An 18,533-nucleotide genomic window follows, 5' to 3' on the forward strand; every position below is an offset into this window, starting at 1 on the left:
GGGCATCTATGGGGCAGGTTATGGGGTTGTGGAGTATCTATGGGGCAGCCTAATGGGCCTACACAGTATCTATGGGGCTGGGGACCACCTATGGGGCAGCCTAATGGGGCTGCACAGCGTCTATGGGGCAGCTCGGGGGGGCTATGGGGCAAGGGGAGACTGTTGGGCATCTATGGGGCAGGTTATGGGGTTGTGGAGTATCTATGGGGCAGCCTAATGGGGCTACACAGCATCTATGGGGCTGGGGACTATCTATGGGGTAGCTCTGGGGTGGGCTATGGGGTAAGGGGAGGGTGTTGGGCATCTATGGGGTGCCTATGGGGCTGGTTATGGGGTTGAAGAGTATCTATGGGGCAGCCTAATGGGGCTACACAGCGTCTATGGGGCTGGGGACTATCTATGGGGCAGCTATGGGGGGGTTGGAGGACCGCGCACCATAGAGTCGCGCTGCCAGAGCGGCCTCACCGGAAGCCCCGCCCCTTCCCCCTGCTCGCTTCCGGCCCGGGGCCACTTCCGGCGAGCGTGAGGGGAGCGCGGGCTGAGCGGCGCCATGGCAACAACGGTGAGGGGGGGAAGGGATTTTGGGGCTAAAAATGGGGATTTTGGGGCTAAAAATGGGGATTTTGGGGCTAAAAATGGGGATTTTGGGGCTAAAAATGGGGTTTTGGGGCTAAAAACGGGGATTTTGGGGCTAAAAATGGGTTTTTTTGTGGGTAAAACCGGGGTTTTAGGGATAAAATTGGGGCTTTTGGGGATAAAATTGGGGTCTTTGGGGGTAAAACCGGGGTTTTTGGGGCTAAAAATGGGGATTTTGGGGCTAAAAATGGGGTTTTGGGGAGAAAAACGGGGTTTTGGGGGCTAAAAATGGGTTCTTTGGAGCTAAAAACGGGGTTTTGGGGGCTAAAAATGGGTTCTTTGGAGCTAAAAACGGGGTTTTTGGGGCTAAAAATGGGGTTTTGGGGCTAAAAATGGGGGTTTTGGGGCTAAAAATGGGGGTTTTGGGGCTAAAAATGGGGTTTTGGGGCTAAAAATGGGGTTTTGGGGGCTAAAAATGGGGGTTTTGGGGATAAAACCGTGTTTTTGGGGGTTAAAACCGGGGTTTTTTGTGGCTAAAAATGGGTTTTTTTGGGGCTAAAACCGGGATTTTTTGGGGCTAAAAAGGGGGTTTTTGGGGATAAAACTGAGTTTTTTGGGGATAACGGTTTTTTTGGGGAGAAAAAGAGGTTTTTGGAAGGATAAAAAGGTTTTTTTGGGGATAAGAATGGGTTTTTGGGGCTAAAACCGGGTTTTTTTGGGCATAAAAAGGTTTATTTTGGGGATAAAAAAAGGCTTTTAGGGGATAAATGAAGAATTTTTTGGGGTATTAAAGGGTTTTTTGGGGCTAAAAAGAGGTTTTTTCGGGTATAAAAAGGGGTTTTTGGGGGGCTAAAAGGTTTTTTTGGGGATAAAACCGGGTTTTTTGGGGATGAAAAGGGGTTTTCTGGGTATAAAAAGGGGTTTTTTGGGGTTAAAATCGGGCTTTTTGGGGCTAAAAAGGGTTTTTTGGGTATAAAAAGGGGGTTTTGGCGTATAAAAAGGGGGTTTTTGGGTATAAAACTGGGGGGTTTTGGTATAAAAAGGGTTTTTTTGGGGTTAAAATCGGGCTTTTTGGGGCTAAAAAGAGGTTTTTTCGGGTATAAAAAGGGTATTTTTGGGTACAAAAAGGTGTATTTTGGGGTGAGGTTTGTGTGACCCCTGACCTCTGACCCCGTTGGCAGCTCCCGAAGGTCCCTGAGGTTCGGGACGTGACCCGGATCGAGCGCATCGGTCAGTACCATTGGTGACTATGGGGGGGGGGGGGGTCTGTGTCCCCCCCTCAGTGTGGGGCTGACCCCTCGGTTGGGGTCATTCCTGATCAGTTTGGGGTCATTTCTGTTCATTTTGGGTTCATTTCCGCTCATTTTGGGTTCATTTCCTCTCATTTTGGGTTCATTTCTGCTCTTTTTGGGTTCATTTCTGCACATTTTGGGTTCATTTCTGCTCATTTTGGGTTCATTTCTGCTCATTTTGGGTTCATTTCTGTTCATTTTGGGTCTGTTTCCCCCTGGAATTCTCTGTTTTCAGGGGCTCATTCCCACATCCGGGGCCTGGGCCTGGACGATGCCCTAGAGCCGCGGCAGGTACCATGGGGCTGCTATCATGGGGGGGTACAGGGGCAATTGGGGGGCTATGGGGGGGACTTTGGGGGTGCAGGGGGGATATAAAGGGGGGGACTTGGGGGGGAATTGAAGGGGTAAAGGGGTGCATTAAGGGGTGTGGGGGGGATTAGGGGGGTAAGGGGGTGGAAATGGGGGTACAGGGGGGGCATTGGGGGGGTACAGTGGGGGAAATGGGGGGGTAAAGGGGGGAGAATTGGGAGGGTATAAGGGGGGGTGCAGGGGGGGTAATTGGGGTGTACAGGGGTGGATTGGGGGGGTAAATGGAATTGGGGGGTAAGGAGGGAATTGGGGGGGTACAATGGGGGTGATTGGGGGGTAAAGGGGGGATTTGAAAGGGTAAAGGGGGGAATTGGGGCATATGGGGGGTACAAGGGGGGGAATGGGGGGTAAATGGGGGGTGTTGGGGGTGCAGGGAGGGGATTGGGGGGTAAAGGGGGACTGGGGGGATTGGGGGCTATGGGGGGGATTGAAGGGGTAAAGGGGAGAGATTGGGGGATGCATGGGGGGGGAATGGGGGGGAGCAGGAGGGGTCCAGAGGTGGCATTGGGGGGTACAGAGAGGGAATTGGGGGGGGGGTGCAGGGGGGGGGATGGGCATGCAGGGGGGGGAACGGGGGGGATTGGGGTATGGGGGGATACAGGTGGGTAAAGGGGGGGGATATGGGGGGGACTTAGGGGTTTTGGGGGGGGATTGGGGGCATAAAGAGAGGGGAATAGGGGGAGCAAAGGGGGGGAATAGGGGGGATAATGGGGGGTAAATGGGGGGGTACAAGGGGGGTAATTGTTGCCCCCCCCCCCCCCCCCCCCCAGGTGTCGCAGGGCATGGTGGGGCAGCTGAGCGCTCGTCGTGCTGCTGGTGTCATACTGGAGATGATCAAGGAAGGGAAGATCGCAGGGAGAGCAGTGCTGATAGCAGGACAGCCTGGGACCGGCAAGACAGCCATTGCTATGGGTCTGCCCCATAGATACCCTATACACCGCTATGGGTCTGCCCTATAGATACCCTATACACAGCCATTGCTATGGGTCTGACCTATAGATACCTTACACTGCCATTGCTATGGGTCTGACCTATAGATACCTTACACTGCCATTGCTATGGGTCTGACCTATAGATACCCTATACACAGCCATTGCTATGGGGCTGCCCTATAGATACCCTATACACAGCCATTGCTATGGGTCTGACCTATAGATACCTTACACTGCCATTGCTATGGGTCTGACCTATAGATACCCTATACACAGCCATTGCTATGGGTCTGCCCCATAGATACCCTATACACAGCCATCGCTATGGGTCTGCCCTATAGATACCCTATACACAGCCATTGCTATGGGTCTGACCTATAGATACCCTATACACTGCCATTGCTATGGGTCTGCCCTATAGATACCCTATACACAGCCATTGCTATGGGTCTGACCTATAGATACCCTATACACAGCCATTGCTATGGGTCTGACCTATAGATACCCTATACACAGCCATTGCTATGGGTCTGACCTATAGATATCCTATACACAGCCATTGCTATGGGTCTGACCTATAGATACCCTATGCACAGCCATTGCTATGGGTCTGCCCCATAGATACCCTATGCACAGCCATTGCTATGGGTCTGACCTATAGATACCCTATACACAGCCATTGCTATGGGTCTGACCTATAGATACCCTATACACAGCCATTGCTATGGGTCTGACCTATAGATACCCTATACACAGCCATTGCTATGGGTCTGCCCCATAGATACCCTATACACAGCCATTGCTATGGGTCTGACCCACAGATACCCTATACACAGCCATTGCTATGGGTCTGACCTATAGATACCCTATACCCAGACCGCTGTGGGTCTGCCCCATAGATACCCCCTATCCACTGCCATTGCTATGGGGCTGCCCCATAGATACCTCCTGTCCCTGCACCGCTATGGGGCTGCCCCATAGATACCCCCTATCCACTGCCATTGCTATGGGTCTGCCCCATAGATAACCCCTCTCCCTGCACGGCCATTGCTATGGGTCTGCCCCATAGATACCCCCTGTCCCTGCACCGCTATGGGGCTGCCCCATAGATACCCTGTCCCTGCCCCATAGATACGTGGGTCTGCCCCATAGATTCCCTATCCCTGCACCGCTATGGGTCTGCCCCATAGATACCCCCTGCACCGCTATGGGGCTGCCCCATAGATCCCATGGGTCTGCCCCATAGATCCCCTATACCCACATCACTATGGCTCTGCCCCATAGATCCCCTATCCCTGCACTACCATCACTATGGGTCTGCCCCATAGCTCCTATGGGTCTGCCCCATATCCCCCTGTGTCCCCAGGCATGGCTCAGGCTCTGGGTGCTGACACTCCCTTCACGGCCATCGCTATGGCTCTGCCCCATAGCTCCCCTATCCCTGCCCCATAGCTCCCCTATCCCTGCCCCATAGATCCGTGGGTCTGCCCCATACATCCCATGGGTCTGCCCCATAGCTCCCCTATCCCTGCCCCATAGCTCCCCTGCCGCATAGCTCTATGGGTCAGCCCCATATCCCCTGTGTCCCCAGGCATGGCTCAGGCTCTAGGCCCTGACACCCCATTCACAGCCATTGCTATGGCTCTGCCCCATAGCTCCCCTATCCCTGCCCCATATCTCCCCTGCCCCATAGCTCTATGGGTTAGCCCCACATCTCCCTGTGTCCGCAGGCATGGCTCAGGCCCTGGGCCCTGACACCCCATTCACAGCCATTGCTATGGCTCTGCCCCATAGCTCCCCTGCCCCATAGCTCCTATGGGTCAGCCCCATACCCCCTGTGTCCCCAGGCATGGCTCAGGCTCTAGGCCCTGACACCCCATTCACAGCCATTGCTATGGGTCTGCCCCATAGATCTGTGGGTCAGCCCCATAGCTCCTATGGGTCAGCCCCATATCTCCCTGTGTCCCCAGGCATGGCTCAGGCTCTAGGCCCTGACACCCCATTCACAGCCATTGCTATGGCTCTGCCCCATAGCTCCCCTATCCCTGCCCCATAGCTCTATGGGTCAGCCCCATATCCCCCTGTATCCCCAGGCATGGCTCAGGCTCTAGGCCCTGACACCCCATTCACAGCCATTGCTATGGCTCTGCCCCATAGCTCCCCTACCCCTGCCCCATAGCTCCCCTGCCCCATAGCTCTATGGGTCAGCCCCATATCCCCTGTGTCCGCAGGCATGGCTCAGGCTCTAGGCCCTGACACCCCATTCACAGCCATTGCTATGGGTCTGCCCCATAGATCCCTATCCCTACCCCTCTATGGCTCTGCCCCATAGCTCCTATGGCTCTGCCCCATAGCTCCCCTGCCCCATAGCTCCCCTATCCCTGCCCCATAGCTCCTATGGGTCTGCCCCATAGCTCCCCTGCCCCATAGCTCTATGGGTCAGCCCCATATCCCCTGTGTCCCCAGGCATGGCTCAGGCCCTAGGCCCTGACACCCCATTCACAGCCATTGCCGGCAGTGAGATCTTCTCCCTAGAGATGAGCCGCACGGAGGCTCTGACTCAGTCCTTCCGGCGCTCCATCGGTGTGCGCATCAGGTGGGTAACCCTGGGGTCATGAACCCGGGTGTGGGGTCATGAACCTGGGTTTGGGGTCATGAACCCGGGTTTGGGGTCATGAACACGGGTTTGGGGTCATGAACCCGGGTTTGGGGTCATGAACCTGGGTTTGGGGTCAGGAACCCGGGTTTGGGGTCACACATCTGGGTTTGGGGTCATGAACCCGGGTTTGGGGTCACACATCTGGGTTTGGGGTCATGAACCTGGGTTTGGGGTCATGAACCCGGGTTTGGGGTCACACATCTGGGTTTGGGGTCATGAACCTGGGTTTGGGGTCATGAACCCGGGTTTGGGGTCACACATCCGGGTTTGGGGTCATGAACCTGGGTTTGGGGTCATGAACCCGGGTTTGGGGTCATGAACACAGGTTTGGGGTCATGAACCTGGGTTTGGGGTCATGAACCCGGGTTTGGGGTCATGAACCCGGGTTTGGGGTCATGAACACAGGTTTGGGGTCATGAACCTGGGTTTGGGGTCACGCATCCGGGTTTGGGGTCATGAACCTGGGTTTGGGGTCATGAACCCAGGTGTGGGGTCATGAACCCGGGTTTGGGGTCATGAACCTGGGTTTGGGGTCATGAACCCGGGTGTGGGGTCATGAACCCGGGTGTGGGGTCATGAACCCGGGTTTGGGGTCATGAACCCGGGTTTGGGGTCATGAACCCGGGTTTGGGGTCACACATCTGGGTTTGGGGTCATGAACCCGGGTTTGGGGTCACACATCTGGGTTTGGGGTCATGAACCCGGGTTTGGGGTCATGAACACGGGTGTGGGGTCATGAACCCGGGTTTGGGGTCAGGAACCCGGGTTTGGGGTCAGGAACCCGGGTTTGGGGTCATGAACCCGGGGTTGGGGTCATGAACCCGGGTGTGGGGTCGTGAACCCGGTTTTGGGGTCCCCATTGTTCCTTTTGGGTTTCTCTCCTAGGGAGGAGACTGAGATCATCGAGGGGGAGGTTGTGGAGCTGCAGATTGACCGACCTGCGACCGGCACAGTCAGTGGGGCACAGACCCATAGCGACCCATAGATCCCTATAGCACCCCATAGATCCCTATAGCACACCATAGATCCCTATAGCACCACATAACCACCTTCAGCACCCCATAACCTCCTATAGCACCCCATAACCCCCGTTAGCACCCCATAACGTCCCTATAGCGCCTCATGGCCACCTATAGCACCCCATAGATCCCTATAGTGCCCCATAACCCCTATAGCACCCCATAACCACCCTATAGCAGCCCATAGATCCCTATGGCGCCCCATAACCCCCTATAGCACCCCATAGCACCCCATAGCGCCCCATAACCCCCTATAGCACCCCATAGATCCCTATAGCGCCCCGTAACCACCCTATAGCGCCCCATAACCCCCTATAGCGCCTCATACCCCCTATAGCACCCCATAACTCCTTTGGAATGCTCAGATCCATGGGTCCCCCCACATCTATGGGTCCTGCCCCACATCCATGGGTCCTGCCCCACATCCATGGGTCCCCCCCCACATCTATGGGTCCCCCCACATTTATGGGTCCCCCCCCACATCCATGGGTCCCCCCACATCCATGGGTCCTGCCCCACATCTATGGGTCCTGCCCCACATCCATGGGTCCTGCCCCACATCTATGGGTCCTGCCCCACATCTATGGTTCCTGCCCCACATCCATGGGTCCTGCCCCACATCTATGGGTCCTGCCCCACATCCATGGGGCTCACCCCACATCCATGGGTCCTGCCCCACATCTATGGGTCCTGCCCCACATCCATGGGTCCTGCCCCACATCTATGGGTCCCGCCCCACATCCATGGGTCCTGCCCCACATCTATGGGTCCTGCCCCACATCTATGGGTCCCCCCCACATCTATGGGTCCTGCCCCACATCTATGGGTCCCCCCCACATCCATGGGCCTCACCCCACGTCTATGGGTCCTGCCCCACATCTATGGGTCCCCCCCACATCCATGGGTCCTGCCCCACATCCATGGGTCCTGCCCCACATCTATGGGTCCCCCCCACATCCATGGGCCTCACCCCACGTCTATGGGTCCCCCCCCACATCTATGGGTCCTGCCCCACATCTATGGGTCCTGCCCCACATCCATGGGTCCTGCCCCACATCTATGGGTCCCCCCCACATCTATGGGTCCTGCCCCACATCTCTGGGTCCTGCCCCACATCTATGGGTCCTCCCCCACATCTATGGGTCCTGCCCCACATCTATGGGTCCTGCCCCACATCTATGGGTCCTGCCCCACATCTATGGGTCCCCCCCACATCTATGGGTCCTGCCCCACATCTCTGGGTCCCCCCAGGGCACCAAAGTGGGGAAGTTGACTCTCAAGACCACAGAGATGGAGACAATCTATGACTTGGGGGGCAGGATGATCGAGGCCTTGAGCAGGGAGAAGGTGCAGGCAGGGTGAGTGCGGCTGCAGTGGGGCAGCTATGGGGCAGCAATGGGGTGAGTGCGGCTGCAGTGGGGCAGCTATGGGGCAGCAATGGGGTGAGTGCGGCTGCAGTGGGGCAGCTATGGGGCAGCAATGGGGTGAGTGCGGCTGCTGTGGGGCAGCTATGGGGCAGCAATGGGGTGAGTGCGGCTGCAGTGGGGCAGCTATGGGGCAGGGATGGGGCAGCAATGGGGTGAGTGCGGCAGCAATGGGGCAGCCCCATGGAGTGATGTGGGGCAGGGAGTCATGCAATGGGGCAGGAATGGGGTGAGTGCGGCTGCTGTGGGGCAGCTATGGGGCAGCTATGGGGTGAGTGGGCTGCTGTGGGGCAGCTGTGGGGCAGCTATGGGGCAGCAATGTGGGGATGTGGGGGAGCAATGGGGCAGCCCCATGGGGCTGCAATGGGGTGAGTGCGGCTGCTGGGGGGCAGCTATGGGGTGAGTGGGGCAGCAATGGGGCAGTAATGGGGCAGCCCCATGGGGTGATGTGGGGCAGGGGGGCATGCAATGGGGCAGCAATGGGGTGATGTGGGGCAGCTATGGGGCAGCTATGGGGTGAGTGGGGCAGCTATGGGGCAGCAACGGGGCAGCAATGGGGTGAGTGGGGCAGCAATGGGGCAGCAGTGGGGCAGCTATGGGGCAGGGAATGGGGAGGAATAGGGGGAAATGGGGCAGGAAACGCTCAAATTGGGGTGAAAAAGGCCAAAAATGGGTAAAAATTGAGCAAAAATGGGTTGAAAAGCTTCAAAATGAGCCATAAAGGATGGAAAAGGCTCAAAATGGGTGGAAAAAACCCAATTTTGGTTAAAAAGATAGAAAATAGCTAAAAAGGCAAAACTAAAGTGAAAAATGGGTTGAAAAAGGCACAAATTGGGTCAAACGGTTGAAAATGGGTAAAAACCATCCAAAAATGGGTAAATCCATCCCAAAACGGGGGGAGGGGGGGCAGGGACCCCCCATCCTGATGCCCTTTGACCCCCCCCCATCCTGACCCTGACGCCCTTTGACCCCAGTGACGTCATCACCATCGACAAGGCCACAGGGAAGATCTCCAAGCTCGGGCGCTCGTTCACCAGAGCTCGAGACTATGATGCTATGGGAGCACAGGTGGGGGTGGGGCGGCTGTGGGGCTGCTATGGGGTGGGTATGGGGCAGATAGGGGTATGGGGTGGCTATGGGGTGGGTATGTGGTGGCTATGGGGTGGGTATGGGGCAGCTATGGGGTGGCTGTGGGGTAGCTATGGGGTGGGTATGGGGCTGCTATGGGGTGGCTGTGGGGCGGCTATGGGGTGGCTATGGGGCAGCTATGGGGTGGCTATGGGGTAGCTATGGGGCAGCTATGGGGCGGCTATGGGGCGGATATGGGGCTGCTATGGGGTGGCTATGGGGCAGCTATGGGGTGGCTATGGGGTAGCTATGGGGTGGGTATGGGGCTGCTATGGGGTGGGTATGGGGCTGCTATGGGGTGGGTATGGGGCGGCTATGGGGCTGCTATGGGGTATCTATTGGGTGGCTATGGGGCGGCTATGGGGTCACTATGGGGCAGCTATGGGGTGGCTATGGGGCAGCTATGGGGCCGCTATGGGGCGCTTATGGGGTGGCTATGGGACGGCTATGGGGTGGCTATGGGGCTGCTATAGGGCAGCTATTGGGCAGCTATTGGGCTAGTGTGGGGCCACTATGGGACTGCTATGGGACATTTATGGGGCAGCTATGGGGCCAATATGGGATGGGTATGGGGTCACTATGGGGCGGGTATGGGGCCGCTATGGGGCAGGTATGTTGTCGCTATGGGGCAGCTATAGGGCAGCTATGGGTCAGGGCTGACTCTGTGTGTTTCCCCCCAGACGAAGTTCGTGCAGTGCCCGGATGGAGAACTGCAGAAGCGGAAGGAGGTTGTTCACACAGTGTCACTGCATGAGATTGACGTCATCAACAGCCGCACGCAGGGATTCCTGGCGCTGTTCTCGGGTACGGGGACAGCCGGACACACAACCAGACACACAACAGGACACACAACCGGACACACAGACGGACACACAACCGGACACACAACCGGACACACAACCGGACACACAACCGGGGACACAACCGGACACACAACCGGGGACACAACCGGGGACACAACCGGGGACACAACCGGGGACACAACCGGGGACACAACCGGACACACAACCAGACACACAACCGGACACACAACCGGACACACAACCGGACACACAACCGGGGACACAACCGGACACACAACCAGACACACAGCCGGACCCATAAGTCGGACCCATAAGTGGGATCCACAAGTGGGATCCACAAGCGGGACCCATAAGTGGGAGCCATAAATGGGACCTATAAGTGGGACCTATAACTGGGACCCATAAGTGGGACCCATAAGTGGGACCCCCAGGACCCCCATAGCATCCCCTAATAACACCCCCAGCATCCCCCTATAGCCCTTCATCCCCCCATATCCCATCCCACAAGACCCTTTATCCCCCCGTTACCCCCACTTATCCCCCCATAACCCACCATTCCATCCCATAAACCCCCATATCCAGCCCCACATCACCCCATATCTCTCTCTCTGCCCCATAGGGGACACAGGTGAGATCAAGGCTGAGGTGCGAGAGCAGATCAATGCCAAGGTGGCCGAATGGCGCGAGGAGGGGAAAGCTGAAGTCATCCCAGGGGTGAGCAGTGGGGCATGTGGGGCAGGGGGGGATCTATGGGGCAGCTGCCCCACATCTGCTGCCCCACATCTCCTGCCCCACATCCCCTGCCCCACATCCCCTGCCCCACATCCCCTGCCCCACATCTCCTGCCCCACATCCACTGCCCAACATCTGCCCCACATCTCCTGCCCCACATCCCCTGCCCCACATCTGCTGCCCCACATCTCCTGCCCCACATCCCCTGCCCCACATCCCCTGCCCCACATCCCCTGCCCCACATCTCCTGCCCCACATCCACTGCCCAACATCTGCCCCACATCTCCTGCCCCACATCCCCTGCCCCACATCTCCTGCCCCACATCTCCTGCCCCACATCCCCTGCCCCACATCTCCTGCCCCACATCTCCTGCCCCACATCTGCCCCACATCTCCTGCCCCACATCTCCTGCCCCACATCCCCTGCCCCACATCTCCTGCCCCACATCCCCTGCCCCACATCCCCTGCCCCACATCCCCTGCCCCACATCTCCTGCCCCACATCTCCTGCCCCACATCCCCTGCCCCACATCTCCTGCCCCACATCTCCTGCCCCACATCTGCCCCACATCTCCTGCCCCACATCTCCTGCCCCACATCCCCTGCCCCACATCTCCTGCCCCACATCTGCCCCACATCTCCTGCCCCACATCTGACCCACATCCCCTGCCCCACATCTGCCCCACATCCCCTGCCCCACATCCCCTGCCCCACATCCCCTGCCCCACATCTCCTGCCCCACATCCCCTGCACCACATCTGCCCCACATCCCCTGCCCCACATCTCCTGCCCCACATCCCCTGCCCCACATCCCCTGCCCCACATCTGCCCCACATCCCCTGCCCCACATCCCCTGCCCCACATCTCCTGCCCCACATCCCCTGCCCCACATCCCCTGCCCCACATCCCCTGCCTCACATCTCCTGCCCCACATCCCCTGCCCCACATCCCCTGCCCCACATCCCCTGCCCCACATCTCCTGCCCCACATCCCCTGCCCCACATCTCCTGCCCCACATCCCCTGCCCCACATCCCCTACCCCACATCCCCTGCCCCACATCTCCTGCCCCACATCTGACCCACATCCCCTGCCCCACATCCCCTGCCCCACATCTGCCCCACATCTCCTGCCCCACATCCCCTGCCCCACATCCCCTGCCCCACATCTCCTGCCCCACATCTGCCCCACATCCCCTGCCCCACATCCCCTGCCCCACATCCCCTGCCCCACATCCCCTGCCCCACATCTGCCCCACATCTCCTGCCCCACATCCCCTGCCCCACATCCCCTGCCCCACATCTCCTGCCCCACATCTGCCCCACATCCCCTGCCCCACATCCCCTGCCCCACATCCCCTGCCCCACATCCCCTGCCCCACATCTGCCCCACATCTCCTGCCCCACATCTCCTGCCCCACATCCCCTGCCCCACATCCCCTGCCTCACATCTCCTGCCCCACATCCCCTGCCCCACATCCCCTGCCCCACATCCCCTGCCCCACATCTCCTGCCCCACATCCCCTGCCCCACATCTCCTGCCCCACATCCCCTGCCCCACATCTGCCCCACATCCCCTGCCCCACATCCCCTGCCCCACATCCCCTGCCCCACATCTCCTGCCCCACATCCCCTGCACCACATCTGCCCCACATCCCCTGCCCCACATCTCCTGCCCCACATCCCCTGCCCCACATCCCCTGCCCCACATCTGCCCCACATCCCCTGCCCCCACATCTCCTGCCCCACATCCCCTGCCCCACATCCCCTGCCCCACATCCCCTGCCTCACATCTCCTGCCCCACATCCCCTGCCCCACATCCCCTGCCCCACATCCCCTGCCCCACATCTCCTGCCCCACATCCCCTGCCCCACAAACCCCTGCCCCACATCCCTGCCCCACACCTCCTGCCCCACATCCCCTGCCCCACATCCCCTACCCCACATCCCCTGCCCCACATCTCCTGCCCCACATCTGACCCACATCCCCTGCCCCACATCCCCTGCCCCACATCTGCCCCACATCTCCTGCCCCACATCCCCTGCCCCACATCCCCTGCCCCACATCTCCTGCCCCACATCTGCCCCACATCCCCTGCCCCACATCCCCTGCCCCACATCCCCTGCCCCACATCCCCTGCCCCACATCTGCCCCACATCTCCTGCCCCACATCCCCTGCCCCACATCCCCTGCCCCACATCTCCTGCCCCACATCCCCTGCCCCACATCTGCCCCACATCTCCTGCCCCACATCTGACCCACATCCCCTGCCCCACATCTGCCCCACATCTCCTGCCCCACATCTCCTGCCCCACATCCCCTGCCCCACATCCCCTGCCCCACATCCCCTGCCCCACATCCCCTGCCCCACATCCCCTGCCCCACATCTGCACCACATCTCCTGCCCCACATCCCCTGCACCACATCTGCCCCACATCCCCTGCCCCACATCTCCTGCCCCACATCCCCTGCCCCACATCCCCTGCCCCACATCCCCTGCCCCACATCTCCTGCCCCACATCTCCTGCCCCACATCTCCTGCCCCACATCTGCCCCACATCTGCCCCACATCTGCCCCATTGCAGGTGCTGTTCATCGATGAGGTTCACATGTTGGACATTGAGTGTTTCTCCTTCCTGAACCGGGCGCTGGAGAGTGACATGGCCCCAGTGCTCATCATGGCCACCAACCGCGGGATCACCCGGTACCCATAGAGCCCCATAGAGACCCATAGAGCCCCATAGAGACCCATAGAGACCATAGAGACCCATAGAGCCCCATAGAGCCCCATAGAGACACATAGAGACACATAGAGACCCATAGAGACCCATAGAGACCATAGAGACCCATAGAGACCATAGAGACCCATAGAGACCCATAGAGACCATAGAGCTCCATAGAGACCCACAGAGACTCATAGAGACCCATAGAGACCCATAGAGAGAGACCATAGAGACCATAGAGACCATAGAGACCCATAGAGACCATAGAGACCCATAGAGACCATAGAGACACATAGAGCCCCATAGAGACCCACTGAGCCCCATAGAGACCCATAGAGCCCCATAGAGACCCATAGAGACCATAGAGCCCCATAGAGACCCATAGAGACCCATAGAGACCCATAGAGACCATAGAGACCCATAGAGACCCATAGAGACCATAGAGCTCCATAGAGACCCACAGAGACTCATAGAGACCCATAGAGACCCATAGAGAGAGACCATAGAGACCATAGAGACCATAGAGACCCATAGAGACCATAGAGACCCATAGAGACCATAGAGACACATAGAGCCCCATAGAGACCCACTGAGCCCCATAGAGACCCATAGAGCCCCATAGAGACCCATAGAGACCATAGAGACCCATAGAGACCCATAGAGACCCATAGAGACCCATTGAACCCCATTGAGCCCCATAGAGACCATAGAGCCCCATAGAGACCCATAGAGACCATAGAGACCCATAGAGACCATAGAGACCCATAGAGACCCATTGAGCCCCGTTGAGCCCCATAGAGACTCATTGAGCCCCATTGAACCCCATTGAACCCCGTTGCACCCCATTGAACCCCGTTGCGCTCCATTGACCCCATTGTACCCCATTGAGCCCCCTTGAGCCCCATTGCTCCCTATTGAACCCCATTGAGCCCCATTGAGCCCCTTTGCACCCCATAGAGCCCCATTGAACCCCATTGAGCCCCATTGAACCCAGTTGAGCCCCATTGTACCCCATAGAACCTCATTGAGCCCCATTGATCTCCTTGATCTCCATTAATAGGATCAGAGGAACCAACTACCAGAGCCCCCATGGGCTCCCCATAGATCTCCTCGACCGGCTCCTGATCATCTCCACTGCGCCCTATAGCGACAAGGAGACCAAGCAGATCCTCAAGATCAGGTGGGGGGCAGAGCTGCCCCATAGATCCCACTGTGTGCCCCATAGATCCCTCCCTGTGCCCCATAGATCCTACCCTGTGCCCCATAGATCCCTGTCTGTGCCCCATAGATCCCTCCCTCTGCCCCATAGATCCCTGTCTGTGCCCCATAGATCCCACCCTGTGCCCCATAGATCCCTGCCTGTGACCCATAGATCCCACTCTGTGCCCCATAGATCCCTCCCTCTGCCCCATAGATCCCCCTGTGCCCCATATCTCCCATCCCCACACCCCCCCCAGCCTCCCATTCCCCCTCAAGGGAGGTCAGTGGGGCTGCCCCCCAAGCCCCTCTCCTGCCCCACATCCACCCCACACCTGCCCCAAATCCGCCCAACACCTGCCCCACATCCGCCCCACACCTGCCCCACACCTGCCCCACACCCGCCCCACACCTGCCCCACACCTGCCCCACACCTGCCCCACATCCGCCCCACATCCACCCCACACCTGCCCCACACCTGCCCCACACCTGCCCCACACCTGCCCCACATCCGCCCCACATCCGCCCCACACCTGCCCCACACCTGCCCCACATCCACCCCACATCCGCCCCACACCTGCCCCACATCCGCCCCACATCCGCCCCACATCCGCCCCACACCTGCCCCACATCTGCCCCACACCTGCCCCACACCTGCCCCACATCTGCCCCACACCTGCCCCACACCTGCCCCACACCTGCCCCACATCTGCCCCACATCTGCCCCACACCTGCCCCACACCTGCCCCACATCTGCCCCACATCTGCCCCACACCTGCCCCACATCCACCCCACACCTGCCCCACACCTGCCCCACATCTGCCCCACACCTGCCCCACACCTGCCCCACACCTGCCCCACATCCACCCCACACCTGCCCCACACCTGCCCCACATCTGCCCCACACCTGCCCCACATCTGCCCCACACCTGCCCCACATCCACCCCACACCTGCCCCACATCTGCCCCACATCTGCCCCACACCTGCCCCACATCCACCCCACACCTGCCCCACACCTGCCCCACACCTGCCCCACATCTGCCCCACACCTGCCCCACATCTGCCCCACACCTGCCCCACACCTGCCCCCCAGGTGCGAGGAGGAGGACGTGGAGATGACGGATGATGCATACTCGGTGCTCACACGCATTGGGCTGGAGACCTCCCTGCGCTATGCAATGCAGCTCATCACTGCTGCCAGCCTCGTGGCCAGGAAGAGGCAGGTGCGATATGGGGCAGATGTGGGGCGGATATGGGGAGCTATGGGGCATTTATGGGATAGCTATGGGGTAGCTATGGGGCGGGTATGGGGCACCTATGGGGCACCTATCAGGTAGCTATGGGGCACCTATGGGGTATCTATGGGGAAGCTATGGGGTAGCTGTGGGGCAGCTGTGGGGTACTTATGGGGCACTATAGGGCAGCTGTGAGGCAGCTGTAGGGTAGCTATGGGACATTTATGGGGTAGATTTGGGGTAGGTGTGGGGTAGCTATGGGGCACCTATGGGGTAGCTATAGGGCAGCTATGGGGTAGCTATGGGGCAGATGTGGGGCAGCTGTGGGGTAGCTATGGGGCACCTATGGGGCATCTGTGGGGCACCTAAGGAGTAGCTATGGGGCAGCTGTGAGGCAGGTATGGGGCACCTATGGGGTACTTATGGGGCACTATGAGGCAGCTATAGGGCACCTATGGGGCACCTATGGGGTAGCTATGGGACACTTATGGGACGCCTGTGGGGTAGCTGTGGGGCAGCTATGTGGCAGCTATTCGGTAGCTATGGGGCACCTATGGGACAGCTATGGGGTAGCTATGGGGCGGGGGGGGTTACGTGGGGCTGGTTTGGGGCTGATTTTGGGGTTGTTGCTTGTGCTTTGGGGTATTTTGGATGGATTTTGATGTTTTTGGGGCTATTTTTCATGGTTTTGGGTCTGTTTTCAATGGGTTTTGGGGCTGTTTGGGGTGGGGGTTGGGGGGTGTCTGTGTGGGGGTTGGGTCTGTCAGGGTGGGGGTTGGGTCTGTCTGGGGGGGGTTGGGCTGTCAGGGTGGGGGTTGGGTCTGTGTGTGGGGGTTGGGCTGTACCAAGCCGGTGTCCGCAGGGGGGGGAGGTGCAGGTGGAGGACATCAAACGAGTCTATTCCCTGTTCCTGGACGAGTCCAGATCCACTCAGTACATGAGGGAATATCAGGAGGCTTTTCTGTTCAACGAGCTGCGTGAGCGGGGGGGGGAGGGGCGGGGGGGGGAGGGGGGGGGAGGGGGGGATGGGTGGGGGCGATGTGGGGCAGTAACACCACATAGGGGATATGGGGGGGGAGGGGCAAAGGGGGGAGGGGGGGGAGGGGATGGGGGCAATAAGGGGGCATTGAGATATGGGGGGGAGGGGGGCAAAGGGGGGAATGTGGGGGAGGGGCATGGGGGTAAGAGGGGGGATGGGGGCAACAATGGGGCATGGGGGAGATATGGGGGGAGATGGGGTTAAAGGGGGGATGGGGGGAGGGGGATGGGGGTAAGGGGGAGATGGGGGCAACAATGGGGTATAGGGGAGATGGGGGTTAAAGGGAGCATGGGGGGAGGGGAATGGGATAGGAGCAATAATGAGACAGGTGGGGGAGAATGGGAGATGGGGCGCAAAGGGGGGATGGGGGAGGGGTATGGGGGTAAGAGAGGGGGATGGGGGCAATAAAGGGGCATTGGGGAGATATGGGGGGAGATGGGGGGTTAAAGGGATGGGGGATGGGGGCAATAATGAGATGTGTGGGGGCAGGGGGGTGGGGGTAATAACAATGCATAGGGGATATGGGGGGGCAAAGGGGGGTGGGGGGAGGGGGATGGGGGTAAGGGAGGGGGGATGGGGGCAATAATGGGACATAGGGGGGAGATATGGGGGGGTTAAAGGGGGATGGGGGGAGGGGAATGGGATAGGGGCAATAATGAGACAGGTGGGGGAGAATGGGGGGGGAGATGGGCAAAGGGGGGATGGGGGAGGGGGATGGGGGTAAAGGAGAGGGGGATGGGGGCAACTATGGGGCATAGGGGAATATGGGGGGGAGATGGGGGCTTAAAGGGGGAATGGGGATGAGGGCAATAGTGTGTGGGGTGGGGGAGGATGTGGGGGGTGAGATGGGGGCAAGGGGGAATGGGGGTAAAGGAGAGGGGGATGGGGGGCAACAATGGGGCACAGGGGAGATGGGGTAAAGGGGGGATGGGGGTGGAGATGGGGGGGAGGGGGGTAAGAGGGGGGGGATGGCGGCAGTAATGGGGTATTGGGGAGATATGGGGGGAGAGGGGGGGTTAAAGGGGTGGGGGATGGGGGCAATAATGAGATGTGTGGGGGGAGGGGGATGGGGGCAATAACGATGCATAGGGGATATGGGGGGGCAAAGGGGGGGTGGGGGGAGGGGGATGGGGGTAAGGGAGGGGGGATATGCGGGCAATAATGAGGTGGGGGGAGGGGCTCCATGGGGTCAGATGGAGGTCAGGCCATGGGGGGGTTGGGGGTTCAATGGGATCACAGATGGGGGCAGAGCCGTGGGGGGAGGGTCTGACCCCTGACCCCCCCTCCCCCCTCTTGCAGAGAGCGAAACCATGGAAACGCCGTGACCCCCCCGCGCCCCTCCCCCACCCTCCTCGAGGCCCCTCCCCCACCTGCCCCTCCCCCACCCTCCCCCCACCCCCTCCCCC

The 18,533-nt window shown here is 59.5% G+C and overlaps 1 protein-coding gene across 3 annotated transcripts; it reads left to right on the forward strand.

Annotated features, from left to right (window-relative positions):
• The first annotated feature begins 443 nt into the window (after positions 1–443).
• RUVBL2 (RuvB like AAA ATPase 2) lies at positions 444–18,475 on the forward strand. Of its 3 annotated transcripts, XM_034072431.1 has the most exons (15): positions 444–562; positions 1,758–1,806; positions 2,104–2,159; positions 3,008–3,149; positions 5,636–5,765; positions 6,714–6,780; positions 8,099–8,205; positions 9,246–9,339; positions 10,080–10,203; positions 10,822–10,916; positions 13,518–13,636; positions 14,716–14,835; positions 15,947–16,076; positions 16,951–17,065; positions 18,427–18,475. In XM_034072431.1, exons 1-15 carry the CDS (start codon positions 551–553, stop codon positions 18,450–18,452), a joined length of 1,386 nt encoding a protein of 461 aa, XP_033928322.1. In that variant the 5' UTR covers positions 444–550; the 3' UTR covers positions 18,453–18,475. The 3 variants fall into 3 exon arrangements, with proteins under 3 accessions (XP_033928322.1, XP_033928323.1, XP_033928324.1); XM_034072432.1 differs by lacking the exons at positions 444–562; positions 1,758–1,806; positions 2,104–2,159 and adding an exon at positions 4,900–5,067 and having other exon boundaries at positions 3,015–3,149; XM_034072433.1 differs by lacking the exons at positions 444–562; positions 1,758–1,806; positions 2,104–2,159; positions 3,008–3,149 and adding an exon at positions 5,096–5,451.
• The last annotated feature ends 58 nt before the right edge of the window (positions 18,476–18,533 follow it).

Source organism: Melopsittacus undulatus, chromosome 27, assembly GCF_012275295.1.
Source record: "Melopsittacus undulatus isolate bMelUnd1 chromosome 27, bMelUnd1.mat.Z, whole genome shotgun sequence".
In the NCBI taxonomy this organism is placed as follows: domain Eukaryota; kingdom Metazoa; phylum Chordata; class Aves; order Psittaciformes; family Psittaculidae; genus Melopsittacus; species Melopsittacus undulatus.